This window comes from Notolepis coatsorum, assembly GCF_963971535.1.
Source record: "Notolepis coatsorum genome assembly, chromosome: 17".
Taxonomy (NCBI): Eukaryota; Metazoa; Chordata; class Actinopteri; order Aulopiformes; family Paralepididae; genus Notolepis; species Notolepis coatsorum.
Genome location: NC_140181.1, coordinates 108713195 through 108729791, shown reverse-complemented (window position 1 = coordinate 108729791; position 16597 = coordinate 108713195). Strand labels below are relative to the sequence as shown.

The 16597-nt window shown below is 41.3% G+C and overlaps 1 protein-coding gene across 1 annotated transcript in view; it reads left to right on the top strand.

Moving 5' to 3' along the window:
- The window catches only part of LOC311243425 (non-structural maintenance of chromosomes element 4 homolog A-like), a gene marked incomplete at both ends in the record, with an annotated part of 43151 nt that overhangs the window by 1441 nt on the left and 25113 nt on the right, over positions 1-16597 (top strand). The window contains 4 exons of the mRNA XM_084332656.1: positions 90-221; positions 2502-2582; positions 4456-4586; positions 15032-15162. Coding sequence (XP_084188782.1) covers positions 90-221; positions 2502-2582; positions 4456-4586; positions 15032-15162 — 475 coding nt within the window. The remainder of the gene's footprint in view (positions 1-89; positions 222-2501; positions 2583-4455; positions 4587-15031; positions 15163-16597) is intronic.

Genomic DNA, 16597 nt, shown 5'->3' with positions numbered 1-16597 from the left:
CCTGCAGTATTACCATTGCCTTTTTTTGTAATGATATTACCGTACGGTACCCCTGTTAAAAGTTGCCGTTACTTGTCAACCTTTTGAAGGCAGGGATTCCTCCACAAGCGTACAGGACGAGGCAGCAGGGTCCAGTGTGATGCCCGTTGACCTGGAGGACGATCCCATCCGCCGCAGGGAGATCCGGAGCAAGTACAGGACCCTCATCAACTCAGTGCAACGTGAGTTGAGGAGAGGGGTGGTCACCATACTGGTCTTTTAGCCAGCCTCCCAGGAATTAGCCCGGATCATTCCGAAATTATACTCATATTCACCATGAAATAACGTGTGAACGTATTCATGAACAAATGTATTCTTTTTTGCATCTTGAACGGAAGATAGTTACTGTCAAATGACCATGGTATTGTATCCATAGCTATAATATAAAATATAGATTTAGCTCTACAAACAACGTGATGCACAGTGAAACTATGTAATGAAAACCTGGCCGTGCTATAGCTAGATGGGGAAATCGAATGTCCCCGAATGTGTTAACACATTGTGCGCCAAAAACGTGATAATTCGTTATTGCCCGCCATGCGTTGTGCGCCAACAACGAATAAACACGTTTTTGGGACCAATATTTTATTTTTTCGCCATGGCATTCATAATTCATGCAGCCTCCCTCCGGGACTGCAGCTGGACCCTGTCTGATATTGCAACGCCTCAATACCGCCGCCTGGTGGATGTCGGGCGAGTTACACTCCAAGCCAAACCGGAAGTGGCGCTCGGTGCATCGAGGAAATTCCTCCGGCAGTAATATCTTGTAACGTGGATCTAGATACACACTCGAGTGCATGGAATCGCTTTCGAAACGCAATAATCAATATGATTTCGGCGTCAGGGCCTATAACTCGCATTTTAGGAATTACTGCAGAATGATGATCCGATATGATGTCAACGTATCTCTTGTTTTCCAACTTTCTTCAACTAGCAACCTCGTCAAGTGGGGATCTACCGAACAGGCCATGTGAGAGGTGCGGCGCGTGAGCGGCGCGGGGCGCGGAGCGGGCGGTTTTGACGTGAGCGAGAGTTCTCCTCCGCTCCAATCCACTCCAGGCCGCTCACAGTGGTTTAACACTGTTGATGTAATATATACATGCAGTACAATGCCAAAGCAACAGATGGCGATGTACAAACATGAAGGCCATTTTCAACCAATGAGAAGGGTGAACCTGTGATATCCTGTTCAGGCTTTGTCACTCACTCCTGTTAGAAAAAGTATCGACGCCATTGTTGTTGTCGTTAGCTTACATGCTAACGTTAATGGCAGCGATCATAGCATTGTGGCTCGGCTAGCCTATCATCGCTTAATAGAGCTAGTGAATGGATAAACAACGTTATTTAACATTGCAGAATGGGTACAATTACAATGCGGCTCAATACAAACAATTGTTAAGGGGCCCAGGGGGTGTAGACTGTTGTAGTTTGAGCTAATTTACACCATGCTCCAAAAGAAAATAAAAAATCTGCCGAGCGATCTGGCGCGGGGAGCGGGGAGCGCTCGATTCAAGGTGAGCGGGGAGCGAGCGGAGAGCGACTTGGGGGCGGGGTCAACATGAGCGATTAGCGGAGCGGACCAAGCTTTAAAGAGCGAAGAGCGGATTTCTCGGCCGCGCCGATCCGCTCACGTGGCCTGCTACCGAAGGCACTTCCTTGTGGTGAAAGCGAAGAAGGAGGCGAGTGTGTGGCCCCACCCCTGCTTATGTAGGTAAGCTGATGGGGGTGTGGCCAGACGGATGTTGGGATGTAAAGGTGCATTGTGGAATTTTTTATTCAGTGCGCGTGCACGAGTGAGGTACAGTGCAGTAGTGACGCCGAGCGGAGCCATACGATACAGAACTAATAATGTTGCCACATCCGGAACGATAGATACCCGATGTTGAATGGGCCATAGTAATGTCGACATAGCTATAATATTTAAAAAGTTATAGCCCTGCAAAGAAGGTAAACATCTCCATAGGGTTACAGCACTGGCATAAGGATGGGTACAATGCATGGCAAACAATGTGTTAATGGCTGAGGAAAATAACATTGTGTGTGTGCTGGTGCGTGTGTGCGTGTGCGTGTGCGTGTGCGTGTGCGTGTGTGTGTGTGTGTGTGTGTGTGTGTGTGTGTGTGTGTGTGTGTGTGCGTGCGTGCGTGCGTGCGTGCGTGCGTGTGTGTGTGTGTGTGTGTGTGTGTGTGTGTGTGTGTGTGTGTGTGTGTGTGTAATCTATGATCACAGTGGTGAAGCCTGGGCTAAAAACTCTTATGAGTCACATACAGTAGTTTGCAGGTTTTGTTTTGAATAATTGTTTTATAAATGTTTATAAAATACATTTTATATAATATTTAATATTATATTAATACATTTGATATACTATTGTGATCGTTTAAAAATAATTTTTTAAATCTTAGATAAATCTGTACTGTATGTGTATTTGTGTTAGTGTTTATATATTTGTGTGTGTCTTTCTCAGAGGACAGAGAGGACTTGATGAGCCCCTCCAACAATAAGCTCACTAAGGTTCTGGATGAGGCTAACATTCTTTTTAAAGATGGTATGTGTCATTTGATATAATACTGTATTAATATATTTAAAAAGTTATTATAGTAAGTCATGTTATATTATACAACTTTTAACCATTAGTGGTGCTAGTGAGCGCTGGAAAACAGCCCCCGAATAGCTTTAATTTGATTGGTTTATACTAACAAGCTAATTACTTGTCAATTAAAAGAAGATGTTAAATTGGTAATACGCAATGCATCGACTTGCTTCCCATCTTATATGCATTCCAAATAAAACAGTGTTGCTGCTGGTGGTGACGTAAAATGTATCACTTGCTGTGTACCCAAGAAAACAAAAATCATGAACTGGGTATAGGTAGAAACTATTGTGTTATATCAATTGGTGGTAGAGTGGGGCAAAATAGACATTTTTGAGTTGCCAGTGTAGTTTCCCAAACACGTTGATACCATAAGCTTCGGACGCTCTCAAACTTTGATTCTCCCGTTCCATATCCACGTACAAGAAAGCCACTGACCACGACGTAAGATTCACTGTTTAATTCCAATTTGGGTGTTCATACAGTATACACTTTAAAGTGTCTTAGTCTTATAGAGCGAGATGAATAAAGTTCATACAACATCGGATGGTAAATAAAGTTATCGTGTCAAAATAAAAGTCCCTATATCATATTAGCCAAATATCATGTAAAAAACAAACTCTTTACAAAGAAATCACTGTTATCAATAAACATGAATTGTACTGTAAATACTGTATCTATTTATATAATTGACTCATTGACCACCGAGCCCCTTCCGGGAAATTGGGCCTAGTACGCCAGCGCTTTAATCAATGGGAGGACGGGGATATTTGCGAGTGCTTAAAATATATCTTAAATTATGGCTATGGGTCTAATACACCCGTCGCTTATCAATGACTTGCTTGCAGTCAACATGTACGAAACGGATTGTTTTTTCATCTGTACATTTCCGTTTTATACCGTTTTGAATACGAGTATAGTTTTGGAGATTTCTAGTAATTCCAGAGAAAGACGCGATAATAGCCCTTTAGTGGAATACACAAAACACGTTGTAATTTTTCGGCTGATTTATGAATCGTTTTCAAATAAACGCTAGATTATCGATAGTATATGTGTCCTTATGCACAATACAGAAGCGGGCTGAAAAATCGCTTATCCGTGCCTTGCTCGGCGCCAACGGCACACACACACGTTGTGATCGCTGTGAAAAAAACATCTGATTAACCCAAGACTGGTAACATAGATTCCTTCCCTCACATCTGATGTTCTGCAAAAAGATTAATCCAATTCCTGATCGCCATTCCAAATATTGATCGCGTTTATTGATCCAACGTTATATCTCCAAAACACATAATCCACGCTGCTCTGAGTGTCCCCAGTCCATTTGTTGTAACGATACATGCCCGAGAAGCAAAACCTGGACCGGAGTTTTTTTTTTATGCACATCCCCAGCCAATCCAATCCAATGATGTGCAATACCATCCGGGAGACGATAGGCGGCGGTATTTGCCCTTTTGCAAGCTCAGACCCATTCCCAACGATAACAGCAGGTTGGATGGATGAAAATGAATGGATATCGCTAATAAAAGAAATAACGACCAAAACCCGACTATACTCGTGATTGGCGCTCAAGCGATAGCGAGTTAACCCGACTATCATCGTGGTTGGCGCTGAATGAGTTAAACACCATGAACTAAATGTCCAAAATACTTTCTCATGAACTGAAATTATTCTTATTTATCAAACTAGGCACCTACAGCCAGAGCAACACTTTCCAAAAGTTAATGAGGGAAAAAAAAAATGTATTCGGGTTGTAACTTCGGACCTAGATGTGTAGTGGTTTTTCGAGTATGAATGTGCATGTAAACTGTCAGTGTTCCCTCTGCAGTCCGTCTGGCACGGGAGCAAGTTCTCGACTCTCACCTGCTGGTGTTGGCCTCAGACCTGGGGAAGGAGAAGGCCAACCAGATGCACGCTGAGGGCTCTGCCTTCGACACCACTGCCTTTGCAGAGCATCTGGTAAGTACTGTAGCAGCGGTGAGACCATACAAGTAACTCATAATAATAATAATAATAAACTTTATTTGTATAGCACCTTTCATACAGAAACTGCAGCTCAAAGTGCTTCACAACAGAAAAAAAGACGGGCACAATATGAGCACATAAAGTGCAGACATTAAAATCACAGTTTTTCACATTAGGATCTAACATCCCAACAGGCCACCTTGTTTATGGTTTGATTCAGTTTTAAATAGACAATAATAAAAAGAGTAAGATAGAATAGACAGAGTAAAATAGTGCACATAAAGTGCAGACATATAAAATCATTTTTTTTTACAGTGCAATAAAATAGTTCTGGATTACTGTTTTTTACAGTGCAATAAAATAGTTCTGGATTACTGTTTTAACAGTTTAAAGTCGTCTTTACCTTCTCTGTTTGGTAGCAAAACCTGACAGTCTTCCCTCCTGTTTGATACCCACTTTGACCCTTCGAACCTCCCACTCAGGGCAAACCTCCCTATCAGGGCGCAGTTCTAGGCCTGGGTCCTACTAGGGGTGGGAATCACCAGTTTCATCATGATACGATACGATATAGATTCTTTGGACAACGATACGATATTTGCCGATATCACAAAGTCTGCCACGATACGATTAGATTCAGGTGCAATCTATTGTTCTTAATACAAATGGACCTCCTGTTCACTGTAAAGTGCCACATTTTGATATATTGAGCTTTAAACTTTTGGAACTCACAACACGCAACCTAAAACCCCTTCCTCTCCCAAACCGTTCCTACAATTGTTTTATGTAGCATGATGATCATGAATACATTCATTATGTATTGTATTTTTTATGTTTAAATATCAACATTATCTGTCCATCCTCAGTAAATGTACTATAAATATAATATACTCCTGACTTCATCTGGTCTTTCCAAACGCACACACACACACAGAAATGGAGAATGCCACTTCCACACATAGATATCTATATAGAACACTAGATAGCTTACCCGCGCTGCCGGCCAAGAGCGACGTCGTCGTAGGGCGGCCATCTTGCTCGAGGCAGCTCAGCTACTGATAACATTCATGTCTACTTTTTTACTTAAAGGCATTTTTTTTATTTTTTTTTTTACAAACCGCTTGAATCATAGCCACGTTAATAATGCTTGTAATAAACCAACCCGTTTGTAAATCCGTCAATATTTCAGCGAGTTATGAGTATTTTTGTCTGTGCAGCTCACTCTTCCTCATTCAAGGCTGACTCGAGCAAGATGGCGGCGGTTCAGTGACGCTGGTGACTCCGCCTTAAGCTATCTAGTGTTCTATATAGATATCTATGCTTCCACAGTCCCCACTAATGGAGGCTCTGCTGTTCTACAACAAGACTACAAAGGCGCCTCCCTCAAACTGAACAGTGACATCTCCTTAGCAAATGACCTCAATACCTTCTATGCGAGGTTTGATGCTGGTAATAACAACACCAGCCCACAAGCCACGGCAATGGGGGGGGGGGGTCGGCTGCTGATGGAGACGCAGTGTTCAGGGTAACAGAGCATGAGGTGAGGCGGACCTTTAAAAAAGTGAATATCAGGAAGGCAGCAGGTCCGGACGGCATCCCCGGCCGCGTCCTAAAAGTCTGTGCCGACCAACTGGCCCCAGTATTCAATGACATATGTCCTTAGAACAGGCTGTCATCCCCACCTGCCTGAAGAAGTCCACTATTATCCCTGTACCCAAAAAATCCAAGCCTGCTTGCCTCAACGACTACCGCCCTGTAGCTCTCACCTCCATAGCCATGAAGTGCTTTGAGAAGCTAGTAAAGGGCTACATCTGCTCCTCCCCATCAACATGGACCCCCTGCAATTTGCATACCGCCCCAACAGGTCCACGGAGGACGCCATAGCCCATGTGCTGCACACAGCAGCATCACACCTGGACAAGAGGCAGGGGAACTATGTGAGAATGCTATTCATCGACTACAGCTCGGCATTCAATACCATAGTCCCCTCCATACTCATAGCCAAGCTCAGGGACCTGGGCTTGAACTATGACCTCTGCCAGTGGGTCTTGGACTTCCTGACTGGCAGACCCCAGGTGGTGAGAGCAGGCAACTGCACCTCCTCATCCATCACCCTCAACATAGGGGCCCCCCAGGGCTGTGTTCTGAGTCCCCTCCTCTACTCCCTGTACACACACGACTGTGTGGCTCAGCGGAGTAGCAATACAATCATCAAATTTGCTGACGACACAGTGGTGGTGGGCCTGATCTCTGCCAACGACGAGAGGGCCTACCTGGAAGAGGTCAAGGTCCTGGCGGGATGGTGCCAGGAAAACAGCCTCTCCCTGAATGTCAGCAAAACAAAGGAGATGATTGTGGACTTCAGGAGGTCGGGGGTCAAGGACTACAGCCCCCTCAGCATCGACGGGGCACCGGTTGAGAGAGTCAACAGCTTTAAGTACCTCGGAGCCTACATATCCGAGGACTTGACATGGACCACACACATTGACAGTGTTGTGAAGAAGGCACGACAACGCCTCTACTTCCTCAGGCGCCTAAGGAAGTTCCAAGTCAGTCAGAAGATCCTTAAGAACTTCTACTCATGTACAATAGAGAGCATCTTGACTGGCAACATCACCTCCTGGTTTGGGAATAGCACTGCACAAGACCGAAGCAGACTACAAAGAGTGACACGTTCAGCCGAACGCACAATTGGAGGGGGGCTCCCCACCCTCCAGAACATTTACAACAAGCGTTGCAAGGGCAAGGCTAAGAGAATCATTAAAGACTCCAGTCACCCGAACAACTGCCTCTTTGAACTGCTGCGGTCAGGCAAGCGATACCGGAGTCTCAAGGCGAGCACAGAAAGACTCAGAAGAAGCTTCTATCCCCAGGCCATCAGGCTGCTAAACGAACAATGAACACTACACAACAACAACCACCAAACGCACATAGCACACACATCCACACGCACACACTCACTTTAAACAAACACACTGTAGCACCCACTCCACACACTTTATAGCACACACCCACTTTAAACAAACACACTGTAGCACCCACTCCCCACACTTTATATTTATTGATGAAGGATTGCACTACAACTCGTACACCTTACTGTAAATTGTACCTAAATTGTACCTCATCCCATTTCTGCTTTGCACTATATAGTACTGTACATTAGTACACTGCATAGTATTGTATATTATATGGTAACTCAGAACATTGTACATATGTCTATACCGAACACTGTGACCTCATTTTCTTCTTCTAAATTACATGCTATACTATGTTATTTGATACTATCTTGTCTAGCACAGTCTCTGGAGCGTAACAGTAAGAAGCATTTTGTATGAAAGTATTCTGTACTTCTGTATGACAACTATTAAAGAAACTTGAAACTTGAAACTTGTTCTCTATGGCTCTGATCAGGGTTAGCTTAGCTTAGTTAGCTTATGCTAACGTACCGTTAATTTCGGTCTTTAACGCGACGTGGGCATAAAGGAATGGTGAGGATGCAAAGCATGTTAGATGCATTTGACCCGTTGTGGAAAAAAACAGCAGGCGGACTCTGGAGCTATGCTGTAATGTGTCGTCTACACACGCAGAGCTACTGTTGTTGATGGGCGGATATGCTCGCCAGGGGATTTTCAAAATACTGTAAGTATCGCAATATGAACCGATATTTTTACGATGCATCGATCATATTGGATTATTGATAATAGATTGATATATCTATCTGGATCGATGTATCGTCCCACCCCTAGGTCCTACACAGTTTTAAAGCCCGACAGTCTTTCTTGTTTGATACGCACACAGTTTAATACCTAACAGTTTTGAACCTGTAATAAAAAGTAATAGGCAGAGTACAGTGCAATAAAATAGTAGAATAGAGTAGATAGTAAAATTATGCAACAGTGCAGTGATTCCATACTGTTAACAGATTTGGCCCTCGATAACGATACACAATATCTGGAATCATCAATATATTGCAAGATTTTTTGTATCTACGATACATCACGATTAGGGCTGTCAGTTTATCGCGTTAATTAGATTTATATTTTTATTATTATTATTATTTTTTAAATCTCATTCATTCCATAAGAACGTAGAATACACATTTACAGACTTTTTTTAATATGGTCCATTTGCATGTTCTTGGTATCTGATTCTAGGGACATCTATGGATCTCAGGGAATGTATTCCCAGTGTCAGAAATACTGTGTCTGTTACTAGGCTTGAGTAAATTGTAATGAACCAAATGAGAATATCAATAAATTTTTTTTTATCTTTGACTGTGAATAACACCATGCTAAAATTGACCAGACCTGAAAAATCTAAGCAAATGAATAAATGGAAGATGATTAAACAGAAGGTTTTGTATACAGTACTGAATTCTGCCATCCGGACACATGCCATTTGAACTATGATTATAGAATATAGAATATCAGGCCTAAAATGGTTACGTGATTAAAATGCGATTAATTAATTACAAATCCTGTAATTAATTAGATACATTTTTTGTATCGCCTGACAGCACTAATCACGATATCTGTGTAACTGAAGAAGAAATAATACCCATAAAAAGGCAAAAAGCAGGAATTATGTATTTATTCACAGGCTTCTCATGAAAGCTTATCAGCTTATATTTAGTGTGCATCACAAACTGGCCAATTGTACATGAAACAATGTTCAACAAATTGCAGTGTCTCACAATTTGACCGCTACTTGATTATTATTATTAACTATTAATTATGTCCCCAACCGAAAACGTTACCATCTTCTATAAAGAAAAAATATCATCTTTAATCATCTGTCAAGGAACACGCCAACTTTTTGGGAAATGAGCTTATTTGTGATTTCATCACGTCAAAAGCCGACGTGCCTGTTGCTTTTTGAAAAACGGGGCAGCAGTGGTTTCGTAGTATATATCTGCTTAGAAAATGAAAATGTCAAATTATTTTATTTTTTATTTCTCCACGTGGTAAATACACAGGTCACAACATGTTTACAGGAAAGTTTTGGAATTGTATTTGGAGTGTATTTCGTGACTGTTGGGAACTAGGCTACACTGGCACACCTACTTCCAGTGAATGACGCTAAGCTAGGCTAACAGTGCGGCTGTTCCCTAAGCCTAATGCATGCACAGAGAAGAAAAGGGTATGTATCTGCTTGTCTAACTCCAGGGTAGATGGCAAATAAGCTAATTTCCCAAAAAGTTGGCGTGTTCCTTTAAGACAGTCCATTCACCTCATTTCAGTAATTTGTATTGCAGTAAAATGGGATTGTCAAGCAAACATTAAAAAAAAAAATATGTATATATATTTTTTTACATTGTTTCATTATCATGACCCAGGTTAGGTTATAGTAGGGCTGTCCCCAACTAAGGATTTGGATAGTCGACTATGATTGGCCGAAATTTGCAGATAGTCTACTATTAGTCAAAAAAAAAAGAAAAAAAAAAAGTATAATATATATATTTTTTATATATATATTTTTTTTATCCCATTTGGGCTGTGGGGGGTGCTTAACCGTTTCAGGGCCAACCACGGACATGTCCGTGTTTCGGCGCCATGCTTAAAGGGCCAACCACGGACATATCCGTGGCTAGGTTGTTTGGGCTTTTATTCCATTTTAATAACCTACTCAATGTCACCGAGCGGCACTGCAGAATTACCCTACTCTTGGAATTCGGAAAAGTGCATTACCGGCCAGATCCTCGTAGGGGCGCTGTCTCGATAATGCAGTGTTCCCTGTGGCAGAACGTTGTCTTTTTTTTTTTTTTTTTGAATGGAGTTTCCTGTTAGCCTAAATCTATGCCTGTAGCATGGAATACGTTTTGGGACGCGGAATTCGCTATGCAGTAAAGGAATATATCATCAGCCAATGGACATATCGTTCTACCAGATGGCGATCGATAACTGGGAAATCCTTTTTGCAGTCCAACCGGCCCATGGTAAGAGCTTTTTCACGTTAATTACAGGCCAATCGGGCCTTGCTCTCATACTCAACCAGGCGATCAGCGAATGTGGCTACTGAGGCTAACGCCGTTATTGGTAATCAATAATCAAGATGTCCCCCGCCCCCCCTTTCATGCATTCATGGTGGACCATGAATACCGACAATATGCATTTTGATTTTTAGCTCTAGCTTCTGTAGGGCCGAAACGCCATTCGATTTAACGTTATTGGCGTTAAACTAGCGTTCCAGGAAATATACCAAACCAATCCCATATAATGCTTATATTCAAGACGCTATACAATGGGAACGTATTGATGAAAAAATTATTTATTTGAGCCATTTTGAAGCGGTTTATGGTGTCAATTGAGAATGGACAGATAGCAATAATATAAAGTATAGATTTAGCTCTACAAACAGCCTCACGCACAATGAATACTTGTTATGATAAGGAGTTATAGAGTGGGGCCGTCTAATACCCGTGGCCGTCAATGTGTTAACACATTGGGCGCCGCGCATTGTGCCCATCATTATACCCAGTCTGCCAGCACTGTAACCCTATGGAGATGTTTACCTTCTTTGCAGGGCTATAACTTTTAAAATATTATAGCTATATCTGCATTACTATGGCCCATTCAACATCGATTATCTATCGTTCCGGATGTGGGAACGTTATATTTTTTCATTCATACATTGTTGTGTTAATACCGTCTACTCTAGAATATAAGTATGTTTTTAAGCTTTTCTGCTGTAATTCCAAAAACGCTAGTTATAGGCCCTGACGCATATGATAGATTATCGATTGGCATTTCTTTCCTATACACGCTATATTAAAAATTCAAATGTATATGATCGGTATACATTATGCTTCATCATGCGTGAAGGAAAGGGGGGGGGGGGGGCGTTTATAATTCCTGGATCGTCAGTAACGGCTTTATTTATTATGGGTTGACATGTTGAGCAGATGGTTTGCAGTGAAATGAATAAACAATCGGGCTGAAAATAACGTTATATTCCTCTTACCGTTCGCCAATGAGACTGGAGGAAAAAGATCCCAATAATCTGACGTCGATCTCCTACATCCATTTCCGGTTTGTATGGTGCAATAAATGCCGAAATCATATCGATTATTGCGTTTCGAAAGCGATCCAAATGCACTCAAGTGTTTGTCTGGATCCACGTAACAAGATATGACTGCCGGAGGGATTTCCTCGACGCACCGATCGCCACTTCCGGTTTTGCCGTGAGTGTAACTCGCCCGACCATCCACCAGGCGCCGGTATTGAGGCGTTGCAATCTCAGACAGGGTGCCGCTGCAGTCCGGAGGGAGGCTGGATGAATTATGAATGCCATGGCGAAAAAATTAAATATTGATCCCAAAAACGGTTTACGCGGTTGTTGGCGTTCAACGCATGGCGGCCAATAACGACTTACGCCGTTTATGGCTCACAATGTGTTAATGTCTGAAGGAGTCAACGGAAGGCTTCTTGTCCTCTGCAAAAGCATGCAATTGGTCCACTGACTGATGGATACATCTTGATATTTGTCTAGTCTAGTGTGTTCATCAGATGGGTGAAATCCTCTTTCAGTGCCTATGTGCCTGTTTTCTTAGGCAGTTAGCCTCTGGTATGCGTGCCATTAGCGTTAGTCACGCGTCTAGGCCTCTTTTCTTTTGGAAAGAATGATACAAATAAAAATTTATATTTTTTTTTCTTCGACTAAGAGGTTGGCAGTCGACAACGGCTCCTTTCGACCGATTAGTCGACTATTCGACTAATAAGGGTCAGCCCTAGGTTATAGTAAGACTTTTAGTGTTATTAACTCTTTAACCTATTCAGTGCCAACCACGAGATTAGTCGGGTTAACTCGCCATGCGTTGAGTGAGTGCCAAGACCCGAGAAAACCCGAGAAAACTCGGGTTTTAATCGTTATTTCTTTTATTAGCAATATCCATTAATTTTTCATCCATTCAGCCTGACGTTTTCATTTGGGAATAGGTCTGAGCTCGAAAAGGGCAAATACCGCTGCCTATCGTCTCCCGGATGGTATTGCACATCGTTGGATTGGATTGGGTGGGACTGTGCATCAGAAAAAAATTCTGGTCCCGGGGTTTCCCTTCTCGGGCAAGCAGTATCGTGTTATCACATTCACTGGCAAGGCTGGGAGCAGCGTCGATTATGTGTTTTGGTGCTATAACGTTGGATCAATAAACACGATCAATATTTGGAATGGCGATCAGGAATTGGATTAATCTTTTTGCAGAACATCTGATGTGAGGTAAGGACTCTATTTTACCAGTCTTGGGTTAATCAGATGTTTTTTTCTCCGCCATCGCAGTGTGTGTTTGTGTGTGTGTGTGTGTGCGTAAAAAACGAGTGTCTTTTTTATTTGGGCCTCACAGGGTTAACCTCTTAACACTTTGATTACCGGCCATAAGATGGTCAAAACATGGTTGAATGCCGCCACCCACTTCAATGATAGCGTTGTGAATGCATAATGTGTCATAATAATCTGCCCGTCGTTTATCAATGACTTGTTTGCAGTCAACATTGTCGAGACGGATTGTTTTTTAATCGGTTCATTTCCATTTTATAGCATTTTGAAAAGCCCTCGTTTTTCAGGAAAATATATAGATTCCGTGATAATCGCCCTTTACTGGAATATTCTGGCATACACAAAAACTGTCATTTTTCTGCCTATTTATGAATCGTTTTCAAATAAACGCTAGATTATCGATAGTATATGTGTACTTATGCACGCTAGGGAAGCGGGCTGAAAAATCGATTATCTTATTTCCTGATCAGCGAGCACACACACACACACACACACACACACACATAGGGCACACGTTGATATATCTGTGAAAAAAGCTTTGATTACCCTAAGACTGGTAAAATAGATTCCTTACCTCAGATCAGATGTTATCCAAAAAGATTATTCCAATTCCTGATCGCCATTCCAAATATCGATCGTGTTTATTGATTCAGCGTTGGGTACTGTAAATATATATTCCACGTGTTTTCCGGGCCGGCGATCAACTTGGGTCTCTTCAGTTGGCTGTATTTTCCCAATTGAGCTCAGAGAGAGTCTGCAACACTAGCGTGAGGCTCGATTGATGAAATATGAATTCAAATCGCTAATTAAAAAAAATACGACAAACAAACGCTATATGTCGTTGGCGGCACTAACGACAAAGTGTTAAGGCCGAGAGGTCCGGTACTGAACCGCAAATGACATTGGGCCATAAATCCATCTCTACAGAATGTATGAATTAATGTTGCGTTTTCTTTTCAAATGTAGCCAAGAGTAAAGACCCTAACCCTGTCAAAACAGCAGTCAAAGTGTATATTTTCAGCATTACGTTTGTTTACCAATGATTGTAACTGTTATTAGTGAAATATATGATTATAGAAATCTCAGGGCATTGAGTCGGAAACCGGCGCATATTGACGTTCGAATTTCTAAAAACTACCCTACCCAGCTCACCCCAGCCCCTGTCAATCATCTGACTTCTGGATACGCTTTTTTATTTCTCTTATTTTTTGGGATTATCTCCCACAAACCTGAACGTTATTGCCATAATACAAAACACAGTTAGTTTCTATACCTTTCTGTGAACATCTAGCAAAAAACGGCGTTGCAATCTTATGAAACATTTTGGAGAAATTTACATTATAAAAAAGTAACTGTACTTGTGAATCACGCCTGGTGATACTAAATCCAGATTGAATTCTTCCATTGGAAAGGGGAGATTTGGCCTGATCCATAGATGTGCGACTTGGTCATAATAAGGTAATTTATAGGCCTGATATTCTATAATCATATTTCAAATTGCATGTGTCCAGATGGCAGAATTCAGTACTGTATCTACAAAACCTTCTGTTTAATCATCTTCCTTCATTTGCTTAGATTTTTCAGGTCTGGTCAATTTTAGCATGGTGTTATTCACAGTCAAAGATAAAAAAAAAAAAAAAAAAAACATATATATATATAATTTAATTGATATTCTCCTTTGGTTCATTACAATTTACTCAAGCCTAGTAACAGACACAATATTTCTGACATTGGGAATACGTTTACCATTTAAATGAACCTGTAAATGTTTATTCTATGTCTTATGGAATGAATGACAAAGAAATATTCTACTTTCTTTTTATTTAATTTTTTTTAATGGAGGGAGGAGACACACATTGGGGGGCAAAGAGCCACGCGTTGGCTACCCCTAAATGCTATGTTATGTAACAGGTCACACTAAATTAATCTTGCCTGCCTTCAATGTACAACTCCGATGTGGTGGTCCCCCTTTTTCTTTCTTTTTTCTTTAAATGTTACACTGTGAATTTTATGAAATTGTGATTTGTAATTGTCTTACCGGTAATTACGTCTTGGTCTCTCTTGTAAAAGAGGTTTCTAACTTCAATGAGACTAACCTGGTTAAATAAAGTACAAATAAAAATAAAATAAAAACAATAGCATGTAATTCTCTGGTGTTTGATGGTTGACAGCTGACGTTCATGGGGCTCAACGACCTGGAGAGCGAGGAGGAGTTTGGTGACAACCGGGTCCTGGAGGGCTGGCAGCGATTAGGCGAGAGAGCTGCCATGTGTTTCAGAACCGCCCCCACCTTCCACTACATGTGAGTAGAGCCATAGACATAATATAAAGGCTAGAGGACTCGCCTGCGCTGCTGGCCAATCGAGACCGATGTTGCCACACGGTGGCCATCTTGCCACAGACAGCATGCCCCCACATAACATGAATGTCTATGGTGCATGTAGTACTATAACCATAGCTTGCTAAATTTTCAACCGATTTTCAAACGGTTTGGTTTGTTATAAACGTCAGAGATGTAGTTATCATACTGCATACTTATAATTTACTTTTTATATGAAAATAATTTCAACATGTCCAAGCATCCTGAATCATATTAGCCACGTTAATAACGTTTGTAATAAACCAAACCGTTTGTAAATCTGTTGATGATTGAGCAAGCTATGGTTATTTCAATGGTACATGCACCATAGACATGTTATGAGTGGGCGTGCTGCCTGTGACAAGATGGCCGCCGGTGAACCACGCTGGAGACTCCGCCTCGCACCATCCAGTTATATATATCTATGAGTAGAGCCGCCCCCTGCTTCCACTACACACACCATTTACAACACAAGTACATTTACACACCATTTACAACACAAGTACATTTACACACCATTTACAACACAAGTACATTTACACACCATTTACAACACAAGTACATTTACACACCATTTACAACACAAGTAAATTTACACACCATTTACAACACAAGTAAATTTTACACACCATTTACAACACAAGTACATTTACACACCATTTACAACACAAGTAAATTTTACACACCATTTACAACACAAGTACATTTACACACCATTTACAACACAAGTACATTTACACACCGTAATTGTAATTGAAACTTGATTAATTGCCCAGCCCTAATATATATATATATTTTTGTATACCTTCATATTCCGTATACCTCTCCCAGCCCTATATTAAATATTCGTTTTAAATGCTTATCTGTGTGAAGCCTGCAGACACAATGGGGTTCATTGTGGTTTAATGGAAGATTAAAATGCATTAGTGTTGACTGCACTAGAGACCAAAATGGTGCATATTGCTTGGCTGGTACCATCATCCAAAACGACATAATGATACATGATAAAAGAAGTTCATCAGAAGTTCAGTCGATCGCTTCCTCTGTCACGCAGTTAGCCAAGCAGCACATGCTCCACACACACACCCTTCTGAGCTAAGGCTCTCCCCAAAGCCTGTTTTTGGGATTCGAACTTCGTCAGGGTTTTTCGAACAAACGTTCGAACCTTCGTTTTTTATTTAAATTGAAAAAAATTAAAAAAAAAAGATCAATACTTTTTTTTATATATATAAATATCCTCAAACTAAATCCTCAATTTTAATACAGTGATTAATCTGATTTAAAAAAAAAATATTATTAACACTATCAGTGCCGACCTTGTTTACCTTTTTACCCTGTTGAATGCCATCATCCACATCAATGTTAGCGTTAAAAACGC